The 21,453-nt window shown below is 40.8% G+C and overlaps 1 protein-coding gene across 2 annotated transcripts in view; it reads left to right on the top strand.

Moving 5' to 3' along the window:
- CWF19L2 (CWF19 like cell cycle control factor 2) overlaps positions 1-21,453 on the top strand; it is a 151,717-nt gene that overhangs the window by 78,466 nt on the left and 51,798 nt on the right. For both annotated transcript variants that reach the window (XM_025928560.2, XM_086679238.1), the window contains exons 11-12: positions 16,297-16,410; positions 18,012-18,149. In XM_025928560.2, the coding sequence (XP_025784345.2) occupies positions 16,297-16,410; positions 18,012-18,149 (252 nt within the window). The remainder of the gene's footprint in view (positions 1-16,296; positions 16,411-18,011; positions 18,150-21,453) is intronic.

A 21,453-nucleotide genomic window follows, 5' to 3' on the forward strand; every position in this document is an offset into this window, starting at 1 on the left:
CCCAGACTTTAGCCTCTACAACAAAGCTGTAATCATCAAGACATCATGGTATTGGCACAAAAATAGACATATAGACCGATGGCATAGAACAGAAACCCCAGAACTAGACCCACAAAAGTATGGCCAACTCATCTTTGACAAAGCAGGAAAGAATATCCAATGGAAAAAAGACAGTCTCTTTAACAAATGGTGCTGGGAGAACTGAATAGCAACATGCAGAAGGATGAAACTAGACTACTTTCTTAGGCCATTCACAAAAACAAACTCAAAATGGATAAAGGACCTGAATGTGATACAGGAAACCATCAAAACCCTAGAGGAGAAAGTAGGAAAAGACCTCTCTGACCTCAGCCGCAGCAATTTCTTACTTGACACATCCCCATAGGCAAGGGAATTAAAAGCAAAAATGAACTATCGGGACCTCATGAAGATAAAAAGCTTCTGCACAGCAAAGGAAACAACAACACTAAAAGGCAACCAACGGAATGGGAAAAGATATTTTCAAATGACATATCAGACAAAGGGCTAGTATCCAAAATCTATAAAGAGCTCACCAAACTCCACACCCGAAAAACAAATAATCCAGTGAAGAAATGGGCAGTAAACATGAATAGACACTTCTCTAAAGAAGACATCTGGATGGCCAACAGGCACATGAAAAGATGCTCAACGTCACTCCTCATCAGGGAAATACAAATCAAAACCACACTCAGATATCACCTCACGCCAGTCAGCATGGCTAAAATGAACAAAACAGGAGACTATAGATGCTGGAGAGGGTGTGGAGAAACGGGAACCCTCTTGCACTGTTGGTGGGAATGCAAATTGGTGCAGCTGCTCTGGAAAGCAGTGTGGAGGTTCCTCAAAAAATTAAAAATAGACCTACCCTATGACCCAGCAGTAGCACTGCTAGGAATTTACCCAAGGGATACAGGAGTACTGATGCATAGGGGCACTTGTACCCCAATGTTTATAGCAGCACTCTCAATAATAGCTAAATTATGGAAAGAGCCTCAATGTCCATCAACTGACGAATGGATAAAGAAGTTGTGGTTTATATACACAATGGAGTACTACGTGGCAATGAGAAAGAATGAAATATGGTCTTTTGTAGCAATGTGGATAGAACTGGAGAGTGTTATGCTAAGTGAAATAAGTCATACAGAGGACAGACTCCATATGTTTTCACTCTTATGTGGATCCTGAGAAACTTAACAGAAGACCATGGGGAGGGGAAGGAAAAAAAATGGTTAGAGAGGGAGGGAGCCAAACTATAAGAGACTCTTAAAAACTGAGAACAAACTGAGGGTTGATGGGGGGTGGGAGGGAGGGGTGGGTGGGTGATGGGTATTGAAAAGGGCACCTGTTGGGATGAGCGCTGGGTGTTGTATGGAAACCAATTTGACAATAACTTTCATATTAAAAAACAAAACAAAACAAAACAAAACTTCTGGGTTATAGGAAGACTAAAAATTGAGTATATACTTTTTTTATTTTTAAATTTTATTTATTTATTTATTTATTTATTTATTTATTTATTTATTTATTTATGTTTTAATTTACATGCAAGTTAGTTAGCATATAGTGCAATAATGATTTCAGGAGTAGAATCCAGTCATTCACACCCTATGTATAACACCCAATGCTCATCACAAGTGTCCTCCTTAATGCCCCTTACCCATTTAGCCCATCCCCCCACCTACAACCCCTCTAGCAGCCCTTAGTTTGTTGTCTGTATTTAAGTCTCTCATGTTTTGTCCCCCTCCTTGTTTTTATATTATTTTTGTTTCCCTTCCCTTATGTTCATCTTTTGTATCTTAAATTCAATGTGTAAGTGAAGTCATATGATACTTGTCTTTCTCTGACTGACTACTTTCTCTTAGGGTAATACACTCAAGTTCCATCCTGGTAGTTCCAAAGGCTGCCTTTCATTTTTAAGCAGTGACCTTTGACCTTCATTCAACAAATACCTTTCACTGCCTTCTTTGTAGAAGTCACATGTGTTCTCAGTTTTCTGAATCAAATATTTTAAATCTAAAGTAAACTTTGCAGCCTTGCATTTATTACACGACTTACCATGTTACATTACCATGGATATACTTTCCTTGGTAGTTTAGCCTTTCCTGCCACAGAACAGGAGCACGGAGAGGTCATATCCCTTTGGTCACTTGGCTGGTTTCCTCCCTAGCCAAGCAAAGCAGGGCAGTGGCTGTACCTCTTTTGTACACACTCCTACCTCTTTTTTTACCCTCGGTAAACTATCTGTCATTTCTGTGCTCTACATTTAGAAATATCATCCGTGCGTTACTAGAGAGCATATTTCTTTAAATAAACTATTACTAAAGAGCAAACATTTTAAGCTAAATTAAAGCCAGACAATTTCATAGATGATACATACATACAAACACGTTTTATAGTAGAATCTTATATCTATTCACTCTTCTTACATCTTGCATCAACTTCCTCTTGAAATAGTGTCAGCATTATTTGCTAAATATTTCCTAAATCTGCTGTTTGCTTTTCTTATCACTGCATCAGCTCTTTATGGCTATCAGCCCTTTATCATCATCCTGTGGACCTCTGAGTACTTTTCTCTCCGTTCTCACTGTCTTTGCACAGAGTTTTTCCTTTGCTTAGAATGTCATTCCTCTTTCCCTGTGTTCCCGTAGTTACCTCCTATTCATCCTTTACATCTTAACTCAGATACCACATTTTCCTTTGGAAAGCCTTCTCTGTGGAAAGAAATCTTATAAATAAGATCAGTTATACAAATATATTATTACTGCTTTGATATAAAGGAGAAGTATAGAAATATGGGGATACTGAAGAGGGCCCAGTGCAGTCTGGGCATCCAGAGAATGTTTTGAGGCTGTAGCCATTATTTTTGGATCTTATCATTAGTTTTGTAACTTTGCCAAAGGAAAAGCTATTTTCTTTATGACTGTGCTCTGTAAAACTACTACTAAGTCACAGAAATAATCTTCACCATGGCTGTTAAGTATTATCCTAGCTGGAAGTGATGACCCATAGGCTTCAGTTACTGACTAGGAAACACCCGCTTGAATGACTTGTTGGCCATATTTGTTAACAAGCGCCATCCAGGTAGGTGTTTTGTTTTGTTTAATTGTTTTGTGTAGAGTATTCTCCCAAATGTAGTAACTTAGAGTAACTTGTAATTATTTTGGATAGTTGTGATCATATATGTATCAGATTGAATTTTGGTATGAAGAATTCTTTTGAAGACTCTCTTATATTTTGAACCAAGACCGTCCAGAAATTACCGAAGCCATACCTAGTTAGTTGGTTTTCTTGGAGAAGGAGGAATGACCAAGGAACAAGCTCTCCCCTGTACCAGTTCTCCTCTGTTCCCTCAAACGCTCAGTCGTCTGCTGTCGTCAGCGTTTCATTGTTTTTGTGTGTTTTGTTTTGTTTCTGTTGTGTAATTAAATTTAAGGGAAAAATGAGATGCTACTCCATATGGGCAATAGTGCATCCTAAGATTTCTGTGTTCTCTTGAAGGGCTTGATTCTAATACATTGTTTTCGAGATTTTGGCGGGGGCATGGCGATGGAAAGATGATGTCACATACTTATATTGTAGATTTGTAATTTAAGGGTACAATTTTAAGTTAAACAAATCAACCCCAAAGTAAATTTTATCCTTATATGTACTTAAAAATTACTCTATATTCTACTCTTGTAGTATGCATAAGTTAGTTATAAGAAAGTCAAATTTAATGTGGAAAGCCAAAAATAAAGGTTTTGTTTTGTTTTAATAATCAAACCATTTTATTGAGGGGCTTCAGGGAAAGGCCAAACAACTGGTAGGATGAGATCCAATGTCCTTGGCCCAGCTGTGATCTCCCCTGCTTTATAGTCCCTGAAAACAAAGTGCACTTTTCAATCTTGTAGTGCATAATAAGTGCGCACGTACCATACTCAGATTCTGAGTACAATAATTATAGTAGACAGTTGCTAATAAAGATTTATGTGGAAGAGAAAATAAAATGAGTTGAATGGAACTAAACACCAAAAAACAAAAAAAAACCTCACTTCAGAGGTTTTTCACAGGAAAAAAAACTTAAAAGAGAAAATAAAAATCATAGAAAAATCATAGAAAAAGTTTATGGTATTTGTTATGTTCCTGTCTGCCCAGAAATACCCAGTGTTTCATCCATGTGAGATTCTCTGAATTAAGTCTAAATAATAAGTGATAAAATATTTTGTTTTAGAAGTCTCTGTCACCTGAGCATTATAGGATATGTGTAATAAATAATTATTACGTTAAGAAAACCACTTTGCTTCTAATTCCTTTAATAATATTTTTTATTTAGGTTCTGTTTCTAAATTTATTTAATTAAATTTCAAGATAGAAGTTTATTTTTCACGACAGCAGTATTGATTGATGTGTATAGTATTATAACTGCTGCCATTATTAATAGTAATAGAGGATATTTTTTGAGGACATCCTGTGTGTCAGGACTTGTTTTGATTGTTTTATTTATAGAAATTTATTTGATTCTCATTAAAATCCTATGAAGTCATTTATCTTCATTTTCTTTGGATAAATTAAGTGCAGGATGATCTGAGTCTCATTTAAGTTTTTATTTGGTGGCAAGAAATGAGGTTAGGTGTGTGTGCAATTTATAATTATTTAAAGTAAATAATAATTACTTAAAATAATTGCTTTGATGTAAATTGATGAACTGGTGTTTGAAATATAAAAAAAAATCTGATGTTGAAACTGGTGTCATATGTGCTGGTTATGCAAACTCTAAACATGGAAATTTAAGTTGCCTACAAATGCTCACACAGTTAAATAGAAAATTTCTCTATATTTTGTATATGTGCTTTAAAAAGTAAAGTATGTTTTCAGGATGCATGGGTCGCTCAGTCAGTTGAGCATCTGACTTTTGATTTCAGCTCAGGTCATGATCCCAAAGTTGTGGGATGGAGCCCCACATCGGGCTCCACACTGAGTGTGAGTCTGCTTAAGATTCTCTCTCTCTCTCACTCTCTCTCTCTCTCTGTCTCTCTCTGTTTCCCCGTCTGTCCCTCTACCCTGCTCACACTCCTTTCCATCTAAAATAATAAACTAGAAAAAAATAAAAAATAAAGTATATTTTTCTTTATTTTTTTATTGTTAGGTGACTTCTAAGTAAAATTATAATATGTATTCTTTGTAGAAACATGGAAAATGCAAAAAAACTTAAAAGAGAAAATAAAAATCACACCAAATCCTACCACTTAGTGATTATACACTGATAAATACTTTAAAGTAGTTCCCTCTAGATTTCTTTCCTTCCTTTGTAATGACATGTTAAATATTTTTGTACAATTGGCAAGCAATGCAAAAAACACACAAAAATCTACATTTAAAAATATTCAATGTTTCCCTTAAGTCTCTATCCATTATAACTGTGTAAACACATGCATAATTTACATAATTGTAATCTTTTTTGGTCTTTTTTTAAAAATTTATTCTGTCAACATTTCTCCATGCTGTACAGTATTTATTATTAAATTAAATTGTAATTAGCATATTGAGTGTCCCCAAAATACAATTTCTAGATTTTATTTTAGAAAAGGAGACTGAAGAAATTCAGAATGACCTATTTCTCTCTGCAAATTTGCCTGCAAAAAAAAAAAAATCGTTTTTCTCTTAGCAGTTACTCAAAATTTTTGCCATTTTCCCCGAATTCCCTGGTTTATTCTGAGGAGTCACTTTGCTGTGTACCTGACTACAAGGTTGAATGTCTTCAGTGTCTGTCTGTTGTCTTTGTCCCCAGAAAACCAGTCTTTCTGTAACTCTCATCTGGCAGTGGGGACAGTGTTGTCATTGCCTTTGGGGTAGGTTCCTTCCCAGTGCTCATGGTCTCCTTCCTGTTCCGCCTCTGGAACAGTTCCCACCTTGTCTTGTATGGGATCTTCAGTTTCCCTCTGTTGGCCCCTTTCTCGTTATTGGCAGATGCCCTTCATTCGCTGGGCCTGTGACACGAACAGCTTCCTTTTTTCTTGGCGACTTCACTGTCCTCCTCCTGCAAACCAGCAGGGAAGGGAGGTCTAGGCATAGGAGCATGGGTGAGGGTGCTGATGTGAGAGTGAGGTGGTATGATCTGAAGACGGTGTGTTGTTCTGAACGGCCGCACAGTGAGCTAGGAGCGAGGGAGGGGGAAGAAGAGGTTGGGTCATAAACACGGATCAAATCCCTGTTCTCGCCCTGGCTGTATCTCTTCACTTCGTGGTCCCAGTTTTCATCTTTCTGTGGATGATCTGTCACTGGAGCTCTGCACTCTGGGCTGAGCTCTAGACTCGCGTTTTCAGTTGTCTGCCTGACTTGTAAGGATGTACCATGACTTCAGAACCTATAAAACCATCCCCTTTACGGATGGAATTTTCCTTCTCTTAATTGCATGCTCATCCTGCTGTTTTTCTGAGTTTAAGCCACAAAGTCCTTAATTCCTTCTTCTGGCAGCACATTCAGATTTCACCAAGTAATAGCGTTTTACTCCACCTTCCCTCCTGTGCACACCTCACCCTTTTCATTTCTTTCGATTCTTTAAGCAATACTGGATCTCTGCACTTTGTTGTGGTTGTTTCCTTTACTTCTTTTTTTTTTTTTTTTAATTTTTTTTTTCAACGTTTATTTATTTTTGGGACAGAGAGAGACAGAGCATGAACGGGGGAGGGGCAGAGAGAGAGGGAGACACAGCATCGGAAACAGGCTCCAGGCTCCGAGCCATCAGCCCAGAGCCTGACGCGGGGCTCGAACCCACGGACCGCGAGATCGTGACCTGGCTGAAGTCGGACGCTTAACCGACTGCGCCACCCAGGCGCCCCATGTTTCCTTTACTTCTTAACCCTTTGCCATTTCATCTTTGTTTCCAAAGACGCAGTTCATTTGTACCCAAGAACACATCTGTTTCTCCATCCCGTGTGATCGGGTACCACTTGATTTATACTTTATCTTACTTAATAGTCTAGTGGAGATTTCTATCAACTCCCTGTTTCATCTTTCTCCCCCTCTCCCTGACATTTAATTTATGAATTCCTTAACAGCTGGAACCATATCTTGTTCATCATATTAGACACATTCACACATTCATGCTGTTGGATCACATCATGATAAAAGTTATTCTGAGTGGTAGGAATTCATTGATCAGATGGAATGGAATGAAATAGAATATTAAAAAAAATGAAAAGTCTGCAATGTTTTTGATTTACTTTTTATGCCACTTATGGCCGTATCTTTTCAGACTGCCCGAAATTTTACCCAAAAGCTGGATAGTATCATAAAATACATTAAGCCAGTAGTCAAAATTTGGCTTGGTTGTTGAGTCCTTAATAAGGTACGCAGGCGTTCTCAGGAAGTGTGCAGATTTTCATTTGGGGGAAAGAAATTTTTTGTAATCACAAAACCTATCATTTTTTCAGTTAAAGGAGCATTGCCAACTTACCTTTTCTTTGAAAAAGTGTCAGTGTTTACTAAAGTGTTAGCGTTTACTAAAATTTCATTTTTTAAAAACACTTCTTTTTTAAAATGTTTACTTGTTTTTGAGAGAGAGAGTGGGAGAGAGGCAGAGAGAGAAGGGGACAGAGGATCTGAAGCAGGTTCTGTGCTGACATCAGAGATTCCCACGTGGGGCTTGAACTCACGAACCGTGAGATCATGAGGTGAGCCGAAGTTGGGTGCCCAACCGACTGAGCTATCTGGGTGCTCCTAAAATGTCCTTTTTACTGACTCATTTTATTAGAGAAATGGAATATTAGAAATAGCACATGATAGAACTAGTAAAGGAATGGAAATGGGATTTTAAAGCCAAAGATTTATATTGGATCCAGAACTTCATCATTTATTTTACGTGGTCCTTAGTATCCTTCCTTATAAAATATGGCTCAGTGATAGCCGTGTTACAAGGTTCTTGAAATCACATGAGATCTATTTTAGAACTTTATAAAATTATATGAATATTAATTTCTTTTTTAAACAATTTTTTTAATGTTTATTTTTGAGAGAGTGACAGAGTATGAGTGGGGGGAGGGATAGAGAGAGAGAAACAGAATCCGAAGCAGGCTCAGGCTCCAAGCTGTCAGCACAGAGTCGGACGTGGGGCTGAGCTGAAGTCAGACACTTAACTGACTGAGTCACCCAGGTGCCCCTATAAATATTAATTTCTATCTGGAAAAGTTGTCTTGGCTTTTTTTTTTTTTTTAAGTTTATTTATTTTGAGAGAGAGTGTGTGAGCAGGGGAGAGGCAGAGAGAGAGGGAGAGAGAAAATCCCGAGCAGGCCCTCAGCTGACAGCACAGAGCCCAACATGGGGCTCAGTGTCATGAAGCATGACATCATGACCTGAGCCAAAATCAAGTGTTGGACAGACACTTAACTGACTGAGTCACCCAGGCGCCCCATCTTGGTTTGTTTTTAATGAGGAAAAATATAAGGCAGTGTTTAGATTTTTTTGCTATTGTTGATATACTAAATCACATACATTATCCTTAAATTTATCTATTTCTTAAGTGTCAGAATAAAGATTTTTTTTTTCTTACATCTGAAAGAACTCTATCATTTTAGTGTGGAAAGATTCCAGAATGTCAGTCAACGTTAAAAAAAATTTCTCAATCTCCTTTCCTCCTCTCATCCCTCCCCACCCCGGCAAATGCTGAAAGTAACCTGGTTAAAAATACAGCGTAGGGGCGCCTGGGTGGCGCAGTCGGTTAAGCGTCCGACTTCAGCCAGGTCACGATCTCGCGGTCCGTGGGTTCGAGCCCCGCGTCAGGCTCTGGGCTGATGGCTCAGAGCCTGGAGCCTGTTTCCGATTCTGTGTCTCCCTCTCTCTCTGCCCCTCCCCCGTTCATGCTCTGTCTCTCTCTGTCCCAAAAATAAATAAACGTTGATAAAAATACAGCGTAAAGTCATGTGTTTTCTCCTAGCTGGCTTCACATGTAAGGCTTACAAAGAAGCAACGATGAAAGAAGGAAAGGAGACTGAAGAACGGAATTGGCTTTCGTATCCGCCGGCACCAGATACCACGCTGGCTGTACAAAATATGTGCCTAACAAAATTAAAATCACTAGTGGTTAAATGTGTCCCAGAGAATCCACTGTTGAAATTGTGAACTGGAGTCTAGTCTTAAGTATTACTTACAGCTTTTTAGTAATGATCCTTCACGTTAATATTTGATTTTCTCCAGCTTGTGCGTGGTTAGTGTCCCTCCCACCAGCAGCTTCGTGGCGAAGAGGTTAGGCACCTCTTTACTGTACCAATTTGACGGGAAAGAAAACCGGGATAAAAACGTGCCTTTGGTCTAATGCTACAGCGAGCTCTAGAAGAGTTCCACGATTAACGGGGTGGCTTGGGGAGCCGGGGGACGCGCTCGTGGAGCACGTTTCAGTCTGTGTGGGCCCTCCCGGGTCTTCCGAAGTTCGGCGTCGAGGCGCCACCTCCCGGTGGCCCCTGCGGCGCCGCGTGTGAGATCCCGGAGCGGCATTTCCGAGCTCTGACCGCGCGTGCGTCGTGCTTTGAGGCCTGCGCTCCGTGCGAGAGGGTAGCGATCGCAGACAAAATACGCAAAGAGAAAATTGGGCGGCGTGTAAGGCGCTTAGAAGTAGAGACGGCCCTCTGTGGATGAGAAGCTGAACAGAAATCCGAAACTGTGAGGAGCTGGGGCTCGCAGGGATCCGACTCCCCAAACAGGCAGCGCGGCCGAGAGCTGAGCGCATGCGAGAGGCCGAGCCCTAAAGTTCTCCTTCCGGCCTCTCCCTGCCTCATCCCTCCTGACGAAGGAGGCTGAAAAGGCCTTGAGTACTCGGACGTTAGCTCGCGGGAGACTGTGAAGGCGAGAGGTGTTCTCGGTGGGAGAAACACACGTGGCCTTGCGGCCCTTGCTTGGACTCTGTGAACCGTGCCCAGTATCACGGGGCGCGAGGTCATCGTAAGAACCGGGAACCCCCCCCCCCCCCCCCCCCCCCCCCCCGTGCATGGGGCGCACACTGTCAGAGCTACCGATTACTGACGGGTGAGAGGAGGCGGAGAGGCAGGAGGGACGAAAACGCACCTCCCACGGAAGCCCCGGGCGCTAGCGTACCAGAAAACATTAGTTTTCCCTCAGACAGACAGTAGAAAAGAATTGGGACGTAAACACTCGTTGCCAGTAAATTTCAGTGGTAGTGCAGTCTTAAAAGGACTCTAAGTATGTGTAGTAGCCTCGCTTACAAGTACAGAATAACATTCTGAAGAGTAAGTGAAACAATAGTAGATGAATGTGGAGAAGAAATAATGTCCTAGGAATTTTAGAGATGAAAAGGGGTAAATCCTAGGAAGGCCTCAGTCATAAAGAAAGGACTGGATAGGGGCGCCTGGGTGGCGCAGTCGGTTAAGCGTCCGACTTCAGCCAGGTCACGATCTCGCGGTCCGTGAGTTCGAGCCCCGCGTCGGGCTCTGGGCTGATGGCTCGGAGCCTGGAGCCTGTTTCCAATTCTGTGTCTCCCTCTCTCTCTGCCCCTCCCCCGTTCATGCTTTGTCTGTCTCTGTCCCAAAAATAAATAAAAAAAAAAAAAAAAAAAAAAAAAAAAAAAAAACTTTGAAAAAAAAAAAAAGAAAGGACTGGATAAATGAAAGTGAGCTAAAGAGTATAGCTAATATTTATTGATCACTCACTTTATTCCTAGGCGTTGTTTTGTTTTTTTATTTTCATGTTTTAAATATAATTCATTGTCAAATTGGTTTCCATACAACACCCAGTGCTCATCCCAACAAGCGCCCTCCTCGATGCCCATCACCCATTTTCCCTCTCCCCCACCCCCCATCAACCCTCAGGTTGTTCTCAGTCCTTAAGAGTCTCTTATGGTTTGCCTCCTTTCCTCTCTGTAACTTTTTTTCCCCCTTCCCCTCCCCCATGGTCTGTTAAGTTTCTCAAGATCCACACGTGCGTGAAAACATATGGTATCTGTCTTTCTCTGCCTTATTTCGCTTAGCATAATACCCTCCAGTTCCATCCACGTTGCTGCAAATGGCCAGATTTCATTCTTTCTCATTGCCAAGTAGTATTCCATTATATATATAAACCACATCTTCTTTATCCATTCATCAGTTGATGGACATTTAGGCTCTTTCCATAATTTGGCTATTGTTGAAAATGCTGATGTAAACATTGGGGTACATGTGCCCCTATGCATCAGCACTCTTGTATCCCTTGGGTAAATTCTCCTAGGCATTGTTTTAAATACTTTGCATGTTTGATCCTGTAAATACCTTGTTATTTTATTTTACAAATGAGGAAAGCGAGGTAATTAAGTATACTTGGAAGGTTCTCTAATGAGGCAGGATTGGCGCGTGGGCTCCTGACCCTGGGATCCACGCCGGCATGCTCTCCTGGTGGGCCCAGGCCAGGAACTCATGGCAGAAAAGATAAGAGAAAACGTATCAAAGGTATTAAAACGTATCAAATGAAATTACTGAAATAGCAAACCAAAAGTACATAGAGGTTATCAAAAAACCAAGAAAGAAATTAATAGATAAGCCTTTAGGAAGGCTGATCAAGGGGGAAAAGTAGAACACACAAAGTATTCAGAATTGAGAAAGAATTGAGAATTACTGAAAGGTGGACAAAACTGAGGCTGCTTGGAGTCTGTCTGGTACCATTATGCGCTTAGCAAAAGGTGCTTCCCTTGAGCCTGTGCAGTCATGTGAATAACTCTGTACCAATTGAAAAATAGCCTTGAACCAGGATACGCATGTCGGTGAATGTAAAATGTCTTGATGTTCAGTCCTCCCATTGCCGTGGTTGGGAGCTTGTATGTACTGAGTAACCTGCTCTCTATAGACATAATTAGAGATAGAATAGGGATTGTTTAGAAAGCATGAAGATACCATGAACTGTAATTACTGCTTATTTATTGAAACGTTAAAACATAGAAAATGGAAACAGGTGTTGTAGGGCCTTCAGTGATGGCAAACTTGCCGAATACCAACTGGTGGGAAAATCTGATGTAGTGAAAGTTTTCCTTTATTTACAAGATGCCACAAAAGGATTTTAAGCAAACATTTAGAATTTTTAAATACCAGCTTTGAAGCAAGGCCCTGAATGCTTTTTCCTTTTCTTTTCTTTTTAATCAGCGTGTTACATGCAAATAGTGCTCAAAGGCTGATGTGAAAGAATGACGGTGCCTCGAGCCCTTTTCAGACCTTATCCTGCTCCTAAGATCCCAGTTTTAGTTCTTGGCTCTTTATTCTGGCCTGGTTGTTTCATGTATTTTTCCATATTGTCTAGCTTCTTAACTGTGGCGGGTTATATCTGGTTTTCCTTGTGGCCCTTCTGGCCAGAAATGGACCTCCAGCGTATGTTAACAAAATGAAAGCGTATCGGGTCCCTTTCTTTCTGTCTGTGATATTATCAAGCAGTTGCAAGTTTTTATCTTGCTGTTCTCAGGTAAAGTAATCATTAAATGATTTTGAATTAGTTTTATCCCTTGAAGAACAATAGAGATCAAAGGTTAGCAGTCTTTTTCTCTACAGACCAGATAGTAAATGTTTTAGGCCTTATGGTCTATCCAGTCTCTGTCACAGCAACTCAATTACATAGCTCTTAAGCCGTCGTGGAATGAAAGCAGCTACAGACAGTATATAAATGGGTGAACACGGCTCTGTTCCAGTAAAACATTATGGGAACTAAAATGAGAATTGTATGTAATTTTTATTTGTCATGAAATATATTCTTTTGATTTTCCCTCAACAATTTAATAGTGTAAAAACCATCCTTAGTTGGTGGGCCAAACAAAAACAAGCAGCTTGCTGGATTTGGCCCACAGGCCTTAGTTTGTTGGCACTGGTGTGATTCTTAAATAAGCGCCGTGTTCTGTATTATTGTAGTAGCCAATGTGGAATTGCTTGTATTTCTGTCGTGGGAACCCAAAGTGGGGAAACCTGATGTCCCCTGGCATGCCCGAGGAACAGAGAGTAGAAAAGCGTGGAGAAGAAGACCGTAGATGGGGCAGTGGGTTAGCTATGGGGATAGAATTCATCTGTCCGAGGCATTTAGTAAGTACACATTGTTTTTGCCACTGTACCAGGTACTGTAGACAACAGGTAGTGTGTAGCTTGGTCTTTGGCCTGGAAAAGTGGCGAAGACCGATAATTGTAAATAAATAGACAGATAGTGACTGAAAAGATTATGGTCTGGCAATACAGGTATGCCCAAATTTATGCCTACAGTTATCAGCTGGATGGTAAATTTATAAAAATTATGAGGAACTAGAGAAGAAGTGTATTTCAGGAAGCCCATAGTATTTGAATTTGAAGGGCCTTATGTGTTGTGTTAAGGTGCTTGGCCTTTATCCCACTGTCTAGGACAGTGTTTCTCTGTGCTGTAGGATCAGATTTTTTAAAAAAAATTTTCCAGCCCATTATGAACTAATAGTTTTATAAAATACAATAAAAATTATAGAAAAATGAAATAAAGATATTATAAAATATACGTCCAAATTTTAAGTTAGATTGAGCCAACATAAAATTACTCTTTAAGATTGCTGGAAAAATTTATAAGCACCCAGGTTTTGTACTTAACTCCTCACAGGCTGATAACAAATATATCGTGGCTGCCAGTTCTCACACTGTCACTGGTCTGTGGGCCAACTTTGAGTGGTACTGATCTCTCCTAGCTAATACGAGGTCTCTGCAATTTTTCAGCAAACAATGACATAGTTATTTTTGTGTTTAGCATAATGAATTTTTTGTCAGCACAAGTGGTAGTTAGGTTTCTGGGTGGAAGGATGGAAACCAAGGAGCCTTGGAGTCATCAATGCTTGAAATGTAGCTCAAAGTGGAGGAGAAAGTGAAATTGACTCTTTTGATTCTCATCAATTCATGTACAGGATAATTCTTTCAGTAGCCTGTAAACGTCTTGTAGGCAGGTACTGTATTTCTTTTAGTAACTACATAAGGCAGGCACTTTTCAGAATATTTAATGACTGAATGAATGGGTCAGAGAGGTGAGGCAGAACCAGGAAAGAGTAGAGTATGTATAAAACTAGAATAAGAAGGGTTTCAGGCTGAGAATATAATGAACAGAATCAAATACTTTCAAATAAACGAGGGTGATAATTGATAAGTATTTATTAGATTTAGTAATTTGGAAGTCCTTAGGGAGATCATTTTAGTGACATGATAAACTTAGATAAAAAATGTGTTTCCCATTTCTGTTATCCAGTAAGAGAATGAATAGAGATACCCTGTATTTAAAAAAAATTTTGGGGGCGCCTGGGTGGTGCAGTCGGTTAAGCGTCCGACTTCAGCCAGGTCACAATCTTGCGGTCCGTGAGTTCGAGCCCCGCGTCGGGCTCTGGGCTGATGGCTCGGAGCCTGGAGCCTGTTTCCGATTCTGTGTCTCCCTCTCTCTCTGCCTCTCCCCCATTCATGCTCTGTCTCTCTGTCCCAAAAATAAATAAACGTTGAAAAAAAAAATTTTTTAAAAGAAAAAAAAAATTTTTTTTAACATTTATTTATTTTGTGTGTGTGTGTGTGTGTGTTTACTTTTGAGACAGAGAGAGACAGAGCATGAGCAGGGGAGGGGAAGAGAGAGAGGGAGACACAGAGTCTGAAGCAGGCTCCAGGCTCTGAGCTGTCAGCACAGAGCCCGACACGGGGCTCGAACTCACAGACCGTGAGATCGTGACCTGAGCCGAAGTCAGACGCTCAACCTACTGAGCCACCCAGGCGCCCCTAACATTTATTTATTTTTGAGAGACAGAAACAGAGAATGAGCAGGGGAGGGGCAGAGAAAGCCCCTGAAGCAGGCTCCAGGCTCTGAGCTGTCAGCACAGAGCCCAATGTGAGGCTCGAACCCACGAATCGTGAGATCATGACCTGAGCCAAAGTCAGACACTTCACCAACTGAGCCACCCATGTGCCCCTCCCTTTTTTTTTTTTTTTTTTTTTTAAGGTAGAGATACCCTTTAACGTTTATTTATTTTTGGGACAGAGAGAGAGCATGAACAGGGGAGGGGCAGAGAGAGAGGGAGACACAGAATTGGAAGCAGGCTCCAGGCTCTGAGCCATCAGCCCAGAGCCTGACGCGGGGCTCGAACTCCCGGACCTCGAGATCGTGACCTGGCTGAAGTCGGACGCTTAACCGACTGCGCCACCCAGGCGCCCCGAGATACCCTTTAAATATGACACATCATTAGGGCGCCTGGGTGGCTTTGTCACTTGAGCATCCGACTTTGGCTCAGGTCATGATCTGATGGTTTGTGAGTTTGAGCCCCCTGTGGGGCTCTCTGCTGTTAATGCAGAGCCCACTTGGGATCCTCTATCCCCTCTCTCTGCCCCTCCGCAACTTGTGTGTGCGCAGGTGCTCACTTTCTCTCCCTCTCTCTCTCTCTCTCTCTCTCTCTCACTGTCTCTCAGAAATAAATAAAAATATTTAAAATATGACACATTCTTAACTAATGCTAATTATTTGAAGAAGAAAAGTGATAACTTTAATTAGTATTGTATGTGAATGTAAGATCAGTATTGTATTTTTTCTTCCATCTTAAAAAGAGAACTAAGTCTCTAAATGGAGTTGAAATTGATTTTTAATAATTTGTTCTGAGTTGAGCAAAAAATTGAAATGTGAATAATTTGGTTGGTCTTGTTTCAAATTGATCTTTAATAAAGCAGTTATCTAATATTTTTTATGTGATTCTTTGTTAGAACCTTTCCAGTAACATTCTATTTTCATCATAGAATAAAGTTTAATCTTAATCTGTACTGTACCAGGCAAGTATTTGGCCAGTAGTTTGTAGGAAAAAGATTATGGATTGAAAGTATGTGGGATATAAATTCTGAAGAGTCAGGGAACTGAAAAGCATTTGAGGGCTGTTAATGGAAAGAACAGAAGTTGTCTGGAGCATCATTATAGCAGCTAATGTAGCAGTTTGTTGTGTCCTTTAGTTGCTTTATGTCTTAGAAACAAGTTTTAGTAGCATCTTTAAATTGAAGAAACACACATTAAACATGATATCTATTGCCTAAATGTGTGAATATTGGTACTTGGTCATCTTTAATATTGTCTAGATGGAAACGTTATTTGAATTTTCCCTCTGTGATTGCTTTTCAAAAAAAATAAAATAAAATGGACTTTGGATATTTTTCCCCCCTTTTCTCTGAAAAGATCGTGATCATTTTACATTACAGTGGGTAATGAAATTCCAGGCAACTTAAGATAAACTGTAATTTTTATGCTGTTTTTTATTATGAAATATAAATATTCAGTATTCTTCACAAGAATTTCAAAAGTTCTCTCTACATCTTTCCATAGAATGAAGACCAAGAAGTGGTCCTGGTCAGAACAGATCGGTCTGGAGGAGTGTGGCCTGTGAGCACAGCAGGAAAACCTCTGGAATCTACAGGAGGAAGAAGGAAGAGGCAGATGGTGTGTTTACCATATGTCATTTTTAATTCGGAATTCCTTTCCCCTCCTTGGCTTTGTTTGCATCAGACTACTTCAGAATATTTTCTAAAGTGTAGGTTTATACTACAAGCATTAGAAGGTAGTAAGTTATAGTATTACTTTTATTCTCAGGTATATCCCTTTGCATTTTACAAAATGGAATCTAATTCAACTATGGGTTTCAAATGCGAACATGGAGTGTTTAAAGCAATTTTAATTTTGTGTACGTTGTTTTTGCCATTGTTTCTAACTTCCTTTTACATATTTACCGTAGCTCTTAGGGAAAATTTTGCATTAGCTAATTTGAGCCCTGGTGATGGGGTGTCGATATACAATAATGTCTTAATTATGTGGTTCCTGTGATCCGTTATAAGCCTTATTTTCTTTTCCATCTTCCAGCTCTACCAATTAGTGTTTAGCACTACCCTGAGGCTCTAGAGATGGTAAAAAGAGTGTATTCAGTTTTCCCAAGTTAGATTTTTTGTTTTAAATTTGGAAGATCATACAAACGGTAATTGGGTCCACAGAAGATTTGTTTGTTCATAATTTTTCTGTCATATGTTTACTATTTGTCTATTGAGTGCCTGTGCTGCTGGAGAGAGTAGTTGGTTCAGCAAATAGAGCGGGATAGATCCCTCCTCTAATGAAATGGGAAGAATTAAGGGTTTGGAGCAGAGATGGGGCAGGAGAATAGTAAAGGTTTGAATTCTGTGGAATGACGGAACTGGCTAGGGAGCCATAGATGCATTATCCGATGGCATCAAGGGCTCTGTTTGAGTTGCCTGCGGCCGAGCACTTTCAGGTACAGGGTAAAGAGGGCAGACACATTCATGTGGGACCGAGGTTTGCCTTTTGAGTGTAATGACAGGATAGGAGGGCCAGAAATTAAGGGTCTGGAACCAAGGAGTGATTGAAGCCATGCAATGTGAGATTTAAGCTAGTGATTTCAGGAATAGGAATGTTGGGAAAAGTACTGGGAATGTGCTTCCAAAGGTCTCAAAGAGGTTGAAGAGCGGGTTTTGTTTGGCTAAGAGAGTGTGATGATAAGAGACATATGGGAGATGTGACTTAGGAGAAAATACATGACGCTTTTCTTTGCTACAGGTAGGTATGGAACCCACTGATAGAAAGACCCAGGACTGACTTAGATGAGAATCAGAGTATCAGCCTTGTCCCTGGCAGAGCTGTGTGAAATGAGTTTGCTCATACTTGCCCTCTGTTTTCAGTGTGCTCACTTTATCTCCGGATGGCTGTGCGCTTCCCTCCACAGCAGTCAGGAGTTACTCCAAGGACAAGAGCAGATGGGAGGGAAGAAGGTTAAAGCAATTCTGCCTTTTCCCCCAAACCCGGAAGTCAGATAATGCCATCCCTGGGGAAGAAGAGAGTAATGGGGCAGAAAGAGGAAGTGGTATTTGAATGGAAATTCTTCCAAACCGGAAACACATAGAAAAGGGATAAGCTGGAAGGAAAGCTTGTGATACGTCGTGGCATGTTGTACATTTAATATGAGATTTACAGGTAATTAAAAATACTTCAGAGACCCAGACCCATGTTTTCACTAAATAATGTTCATTTTCTCATAGGCTTCAACTCACGAAGAAAAAGAAAGGGTTAGATACTTTCACGATGATGATAATCTCAGCCTAAGTGATTTAGTCAAGAACGAAAAGATGGGAACAGCAGAAAATCAGAACAAACTTTTTATGAGAATGGCATCTAAGGTAAGATATATTCCTAGGATATCTTTCAGTTTTGAGAAGCTGGTTACTCCCATCTAGCAATGATGTATTTTTCACAGAGGTCTGTTCTTTCTGATCTTGATTTATTTGAATAAGTCAAACCCTTTGTAAGATGTTAGGAACATGAATTTTGGAATTGATTGGGAAGTATATATTTGAGATTGATTTTGTTTTTATTTTTTATCCTTATTTATTTCTTTGAAGTTTATTTTGAGAGAGAGAGAAAAAGAGAGAGAGGGTACGTGCACGAGCAGAGGGGCAGAGAGAGGAAGAGAGAGAGCATCCCAAGCAGGCTCCATGCTGCCAGTGCAGAGCACGATGTGGGGCTTGAACTCTTGGAAATCAAGAGTAGATTGCTTAACCAACTCATCCTTAGCCACCCAGGCACCCCATTTTGTTTTTAAATATAAGCTCTGGTTTAGTTTTTTTATGTATGCCATGAAAACATTAATTGTGTATTTGATCTACCAGTTAAGGGAAAGTCTTGGGCCAGAGTTTAATGTTAGCAACATGCTGCTAGTTAGGTGACCAGTATGTTTTGTCTTAATGTTCCTCCAGTTCTTCATAATGTTTACCACAAGGAATATATTTGAAGTAAGGTATTACGGATTATAGAGGAGGCATCTTAGAATAATCTTAAGTCTGTTTATATGAAAACTTGTATTTGGAAACATTTTTTTAATGTTTATTTTTGACAGAGAGAGAACAGAGTGCAAGCAGGGGTGGGGTAGGAGAGAGAGAGAGAGAAAGAGCGAGGGAGACACCGAATCCGAAGCAGGCTCCAGGCTCCAGTCTCCAGGCTGTCAGCACAGAGCCTGACACAGGGCTTGAACTCACGAGCTGTGAGATCATGACCTGAGTTGAGGTCAGATGCTTAACCGACTGAGCCACCTAGGTGCCCCTGAACACTTGTGTTTATATTTCATATTTAAATGAAAATGTATATGAATACATCATTATGGTTAGTAGGATTAATATTTGTTGCAGATAGCATTCTTTGTTGCAGTCCCTTCCAAACTTGCCCACTAACATTTTTGATACAAGAGATATTTAAGCTCAGCTGTCTAACAGGGTTTGACTCCCCTGGAGCATCAGCTTGCTGTCTCTTTGCAGATGCAGTTTTCCTGGAAAACAGCTGTCTGCATTTGTTTACATATTGCCGAAGATTGTTTTCACTCCATAACAGCCGAGTTGAGTGAGTTGAATTGAGTTGAATGAGTTGAATCGTTGTGACAGAGACCTTATAGCCCACAAAGTTGAAATATTTGAAATACTTTGCCCATGCCTTTGTGATACCATTGGTTACTTTTTGGTGGTGGGCGTTTGGACCAGGTATCTGAGGTACGGGAGGAAGACTCTCCTGCCTGGTGAAAAACTTAATGGAAACTAGAATAAAGATAACTAGAGGTATCTGTGTATGTATATGTGTGTTGGGAGGAGTGACACAAACTTGGGTTTAAATAGAAATGGTCATTCTTCCCATCACTAAGAATTGTAAATTTAGCCCATAGGATCATTTCATTTCTCTTCATCTGGAGGGAAAGACTAGAAATCAATCCCCTAGGGTCTGGAATTTCATTTTTATGAAAGTTTTCTTCTCAGAAATGGGGCATGCCACTTTATGTGGAACTCTGAATTAAATACAGTTTTAGTAATCTGAGCGTAGTACGTTCGGGTGTATACACAAGATTAAAAAAAAACCTTGTTAAAAATTGTAATAGTCATTTGTTCACTTGTTCATTGAACAGCTGAGGGGTGCACAGTAGTCCCTATGCTGGTGCTGTGAGTAGGGATCCGATGAGTTCCTCGCCTCCAGAGGCTTATGTTTCTAGTGGATGAGACAGAAAATGAACAAATAGATGGTATAAAATACTATATAACATAAGTAATATTACACAAAATAGGAAATATTTTTGTACGAAATAAAGCATAATCGGAGGTGATAGGCTGGTGTTTTCAGTAGAGAGTTGAGGGCAGGCCTCTCCCTGGAGGTGGTGTTTCTGCAGCCTGTGAACAAAGTCGGGGGGTGGGGTCCACATGAATATCTGGGGGAGGCTATTCGTGCAGAAGAAACAGCACATGCAAAGGGTCCACAGCAGAGGCGAGCTTGGAGCGTGTGTGACCTGACCAGGGGCACAGGGAAGTGGGACAGGGGAGCAGAAGAGGCGGGGGACACAGCAGATCTTACAGGCTGTGGTGTGGGAGCGCCCGCTTTCGTTGTTAAGTGATGGGACGCCATTGTGAAACTTCGTAGTAGGACAGTGTCATGATTTGGCTTATGTTTTGTAGTTGCCCCACAATTCTTGTGTGTTCTGTTCTGTTTTTTTCATTTGTGGAAGTTTCTCTTGTCATCTTCCAGCTCCGAGGTTCTTTCCTCCACTGTGTCTGGTCTGCTTATAAACCCATCATTTCTTCATTTCCGTTGTAGTGTGTTTAGGCTCTAGGATTTCTTTCTGGCTCTTAGAGTTTCCACCTCTCAGCTTACATTACCTGTCTGTTCTTGGTGAGCCTACGCTCCTGCACTGTGAGCCTCACCCGTACTTGTCAGTTTGTTTTTCCTGCTTAGTTGGGAAGGGATGGCTGGGGGGGCTGGAGTCAGGTGCTCCCTTTACTTCAGGTGGGTTAGGCCATGATAAAGCCCCAGCAGGTACAGCTCTGGTAACATTGTTCCTCCTGAGAGCTGGGCTTAAGATGAACAGAATGTTCTGGTGTATTTCACAGTGGTGCTCCTCTCCCTGCCCGCTGCTGGAAGCGAGAGAGCACCTGGAGGTAAAACTCACACAACTGTGGGGACTGTATCCATGACTGGGTCCCCCTGGAGTTTTTAACTCTCAGACTTGTCCATTTTGTCCACACTGAGCCTCCAGCAATTTGTCAGCTAAAGCTTAGGTTTTCCTGGCCTGGCGGTGGTTCCCACGGAGCCCCTGCTCTGTGCACACAGATAGATTGTGATTCCCTGTACCCCGCTGACTGGCTCCCTGACTTTGGGGTAGAGTCGCTTTCCTGAGAGGCTAAGGAGAGGTGTTGATTTTTCAGCTTCTTCAGCTTTATACTTGTTTTTGGGGCAGAGTGGCAGCTTCTCCGCTCTTTAAATGCCAGGCTGGAAACTGCTGTTTTATTTTTGAAAGGATTTTTCTGGCAGCTCTTTCAAGAAGATGATGTAGGGAGGCAGGAGTGGAAATAGGGAGATCACTTTAGGAGGGTCTTGCATTAACTCAGATAGAGCCTGGGATTAGAGTGTAAACTGGTGAGAAGTGTTAAGCCTTGGAGCAGTGCTGATGCTATT

Source organism: Puma concolor, chromosome D1, assembly GCF_028749965.1.
Source record: "Puma concolor isolate L17-30 chromosome D1, mPumCon1.1.hap2, whole genome shotgun sequence".
Classification (NCBI taxonomy): domain Eukaryota; kingdom Metazoa; phylum Chordata; class Mammalia; order Carnivora; family Felidae; genus Puma; species Puma concolor.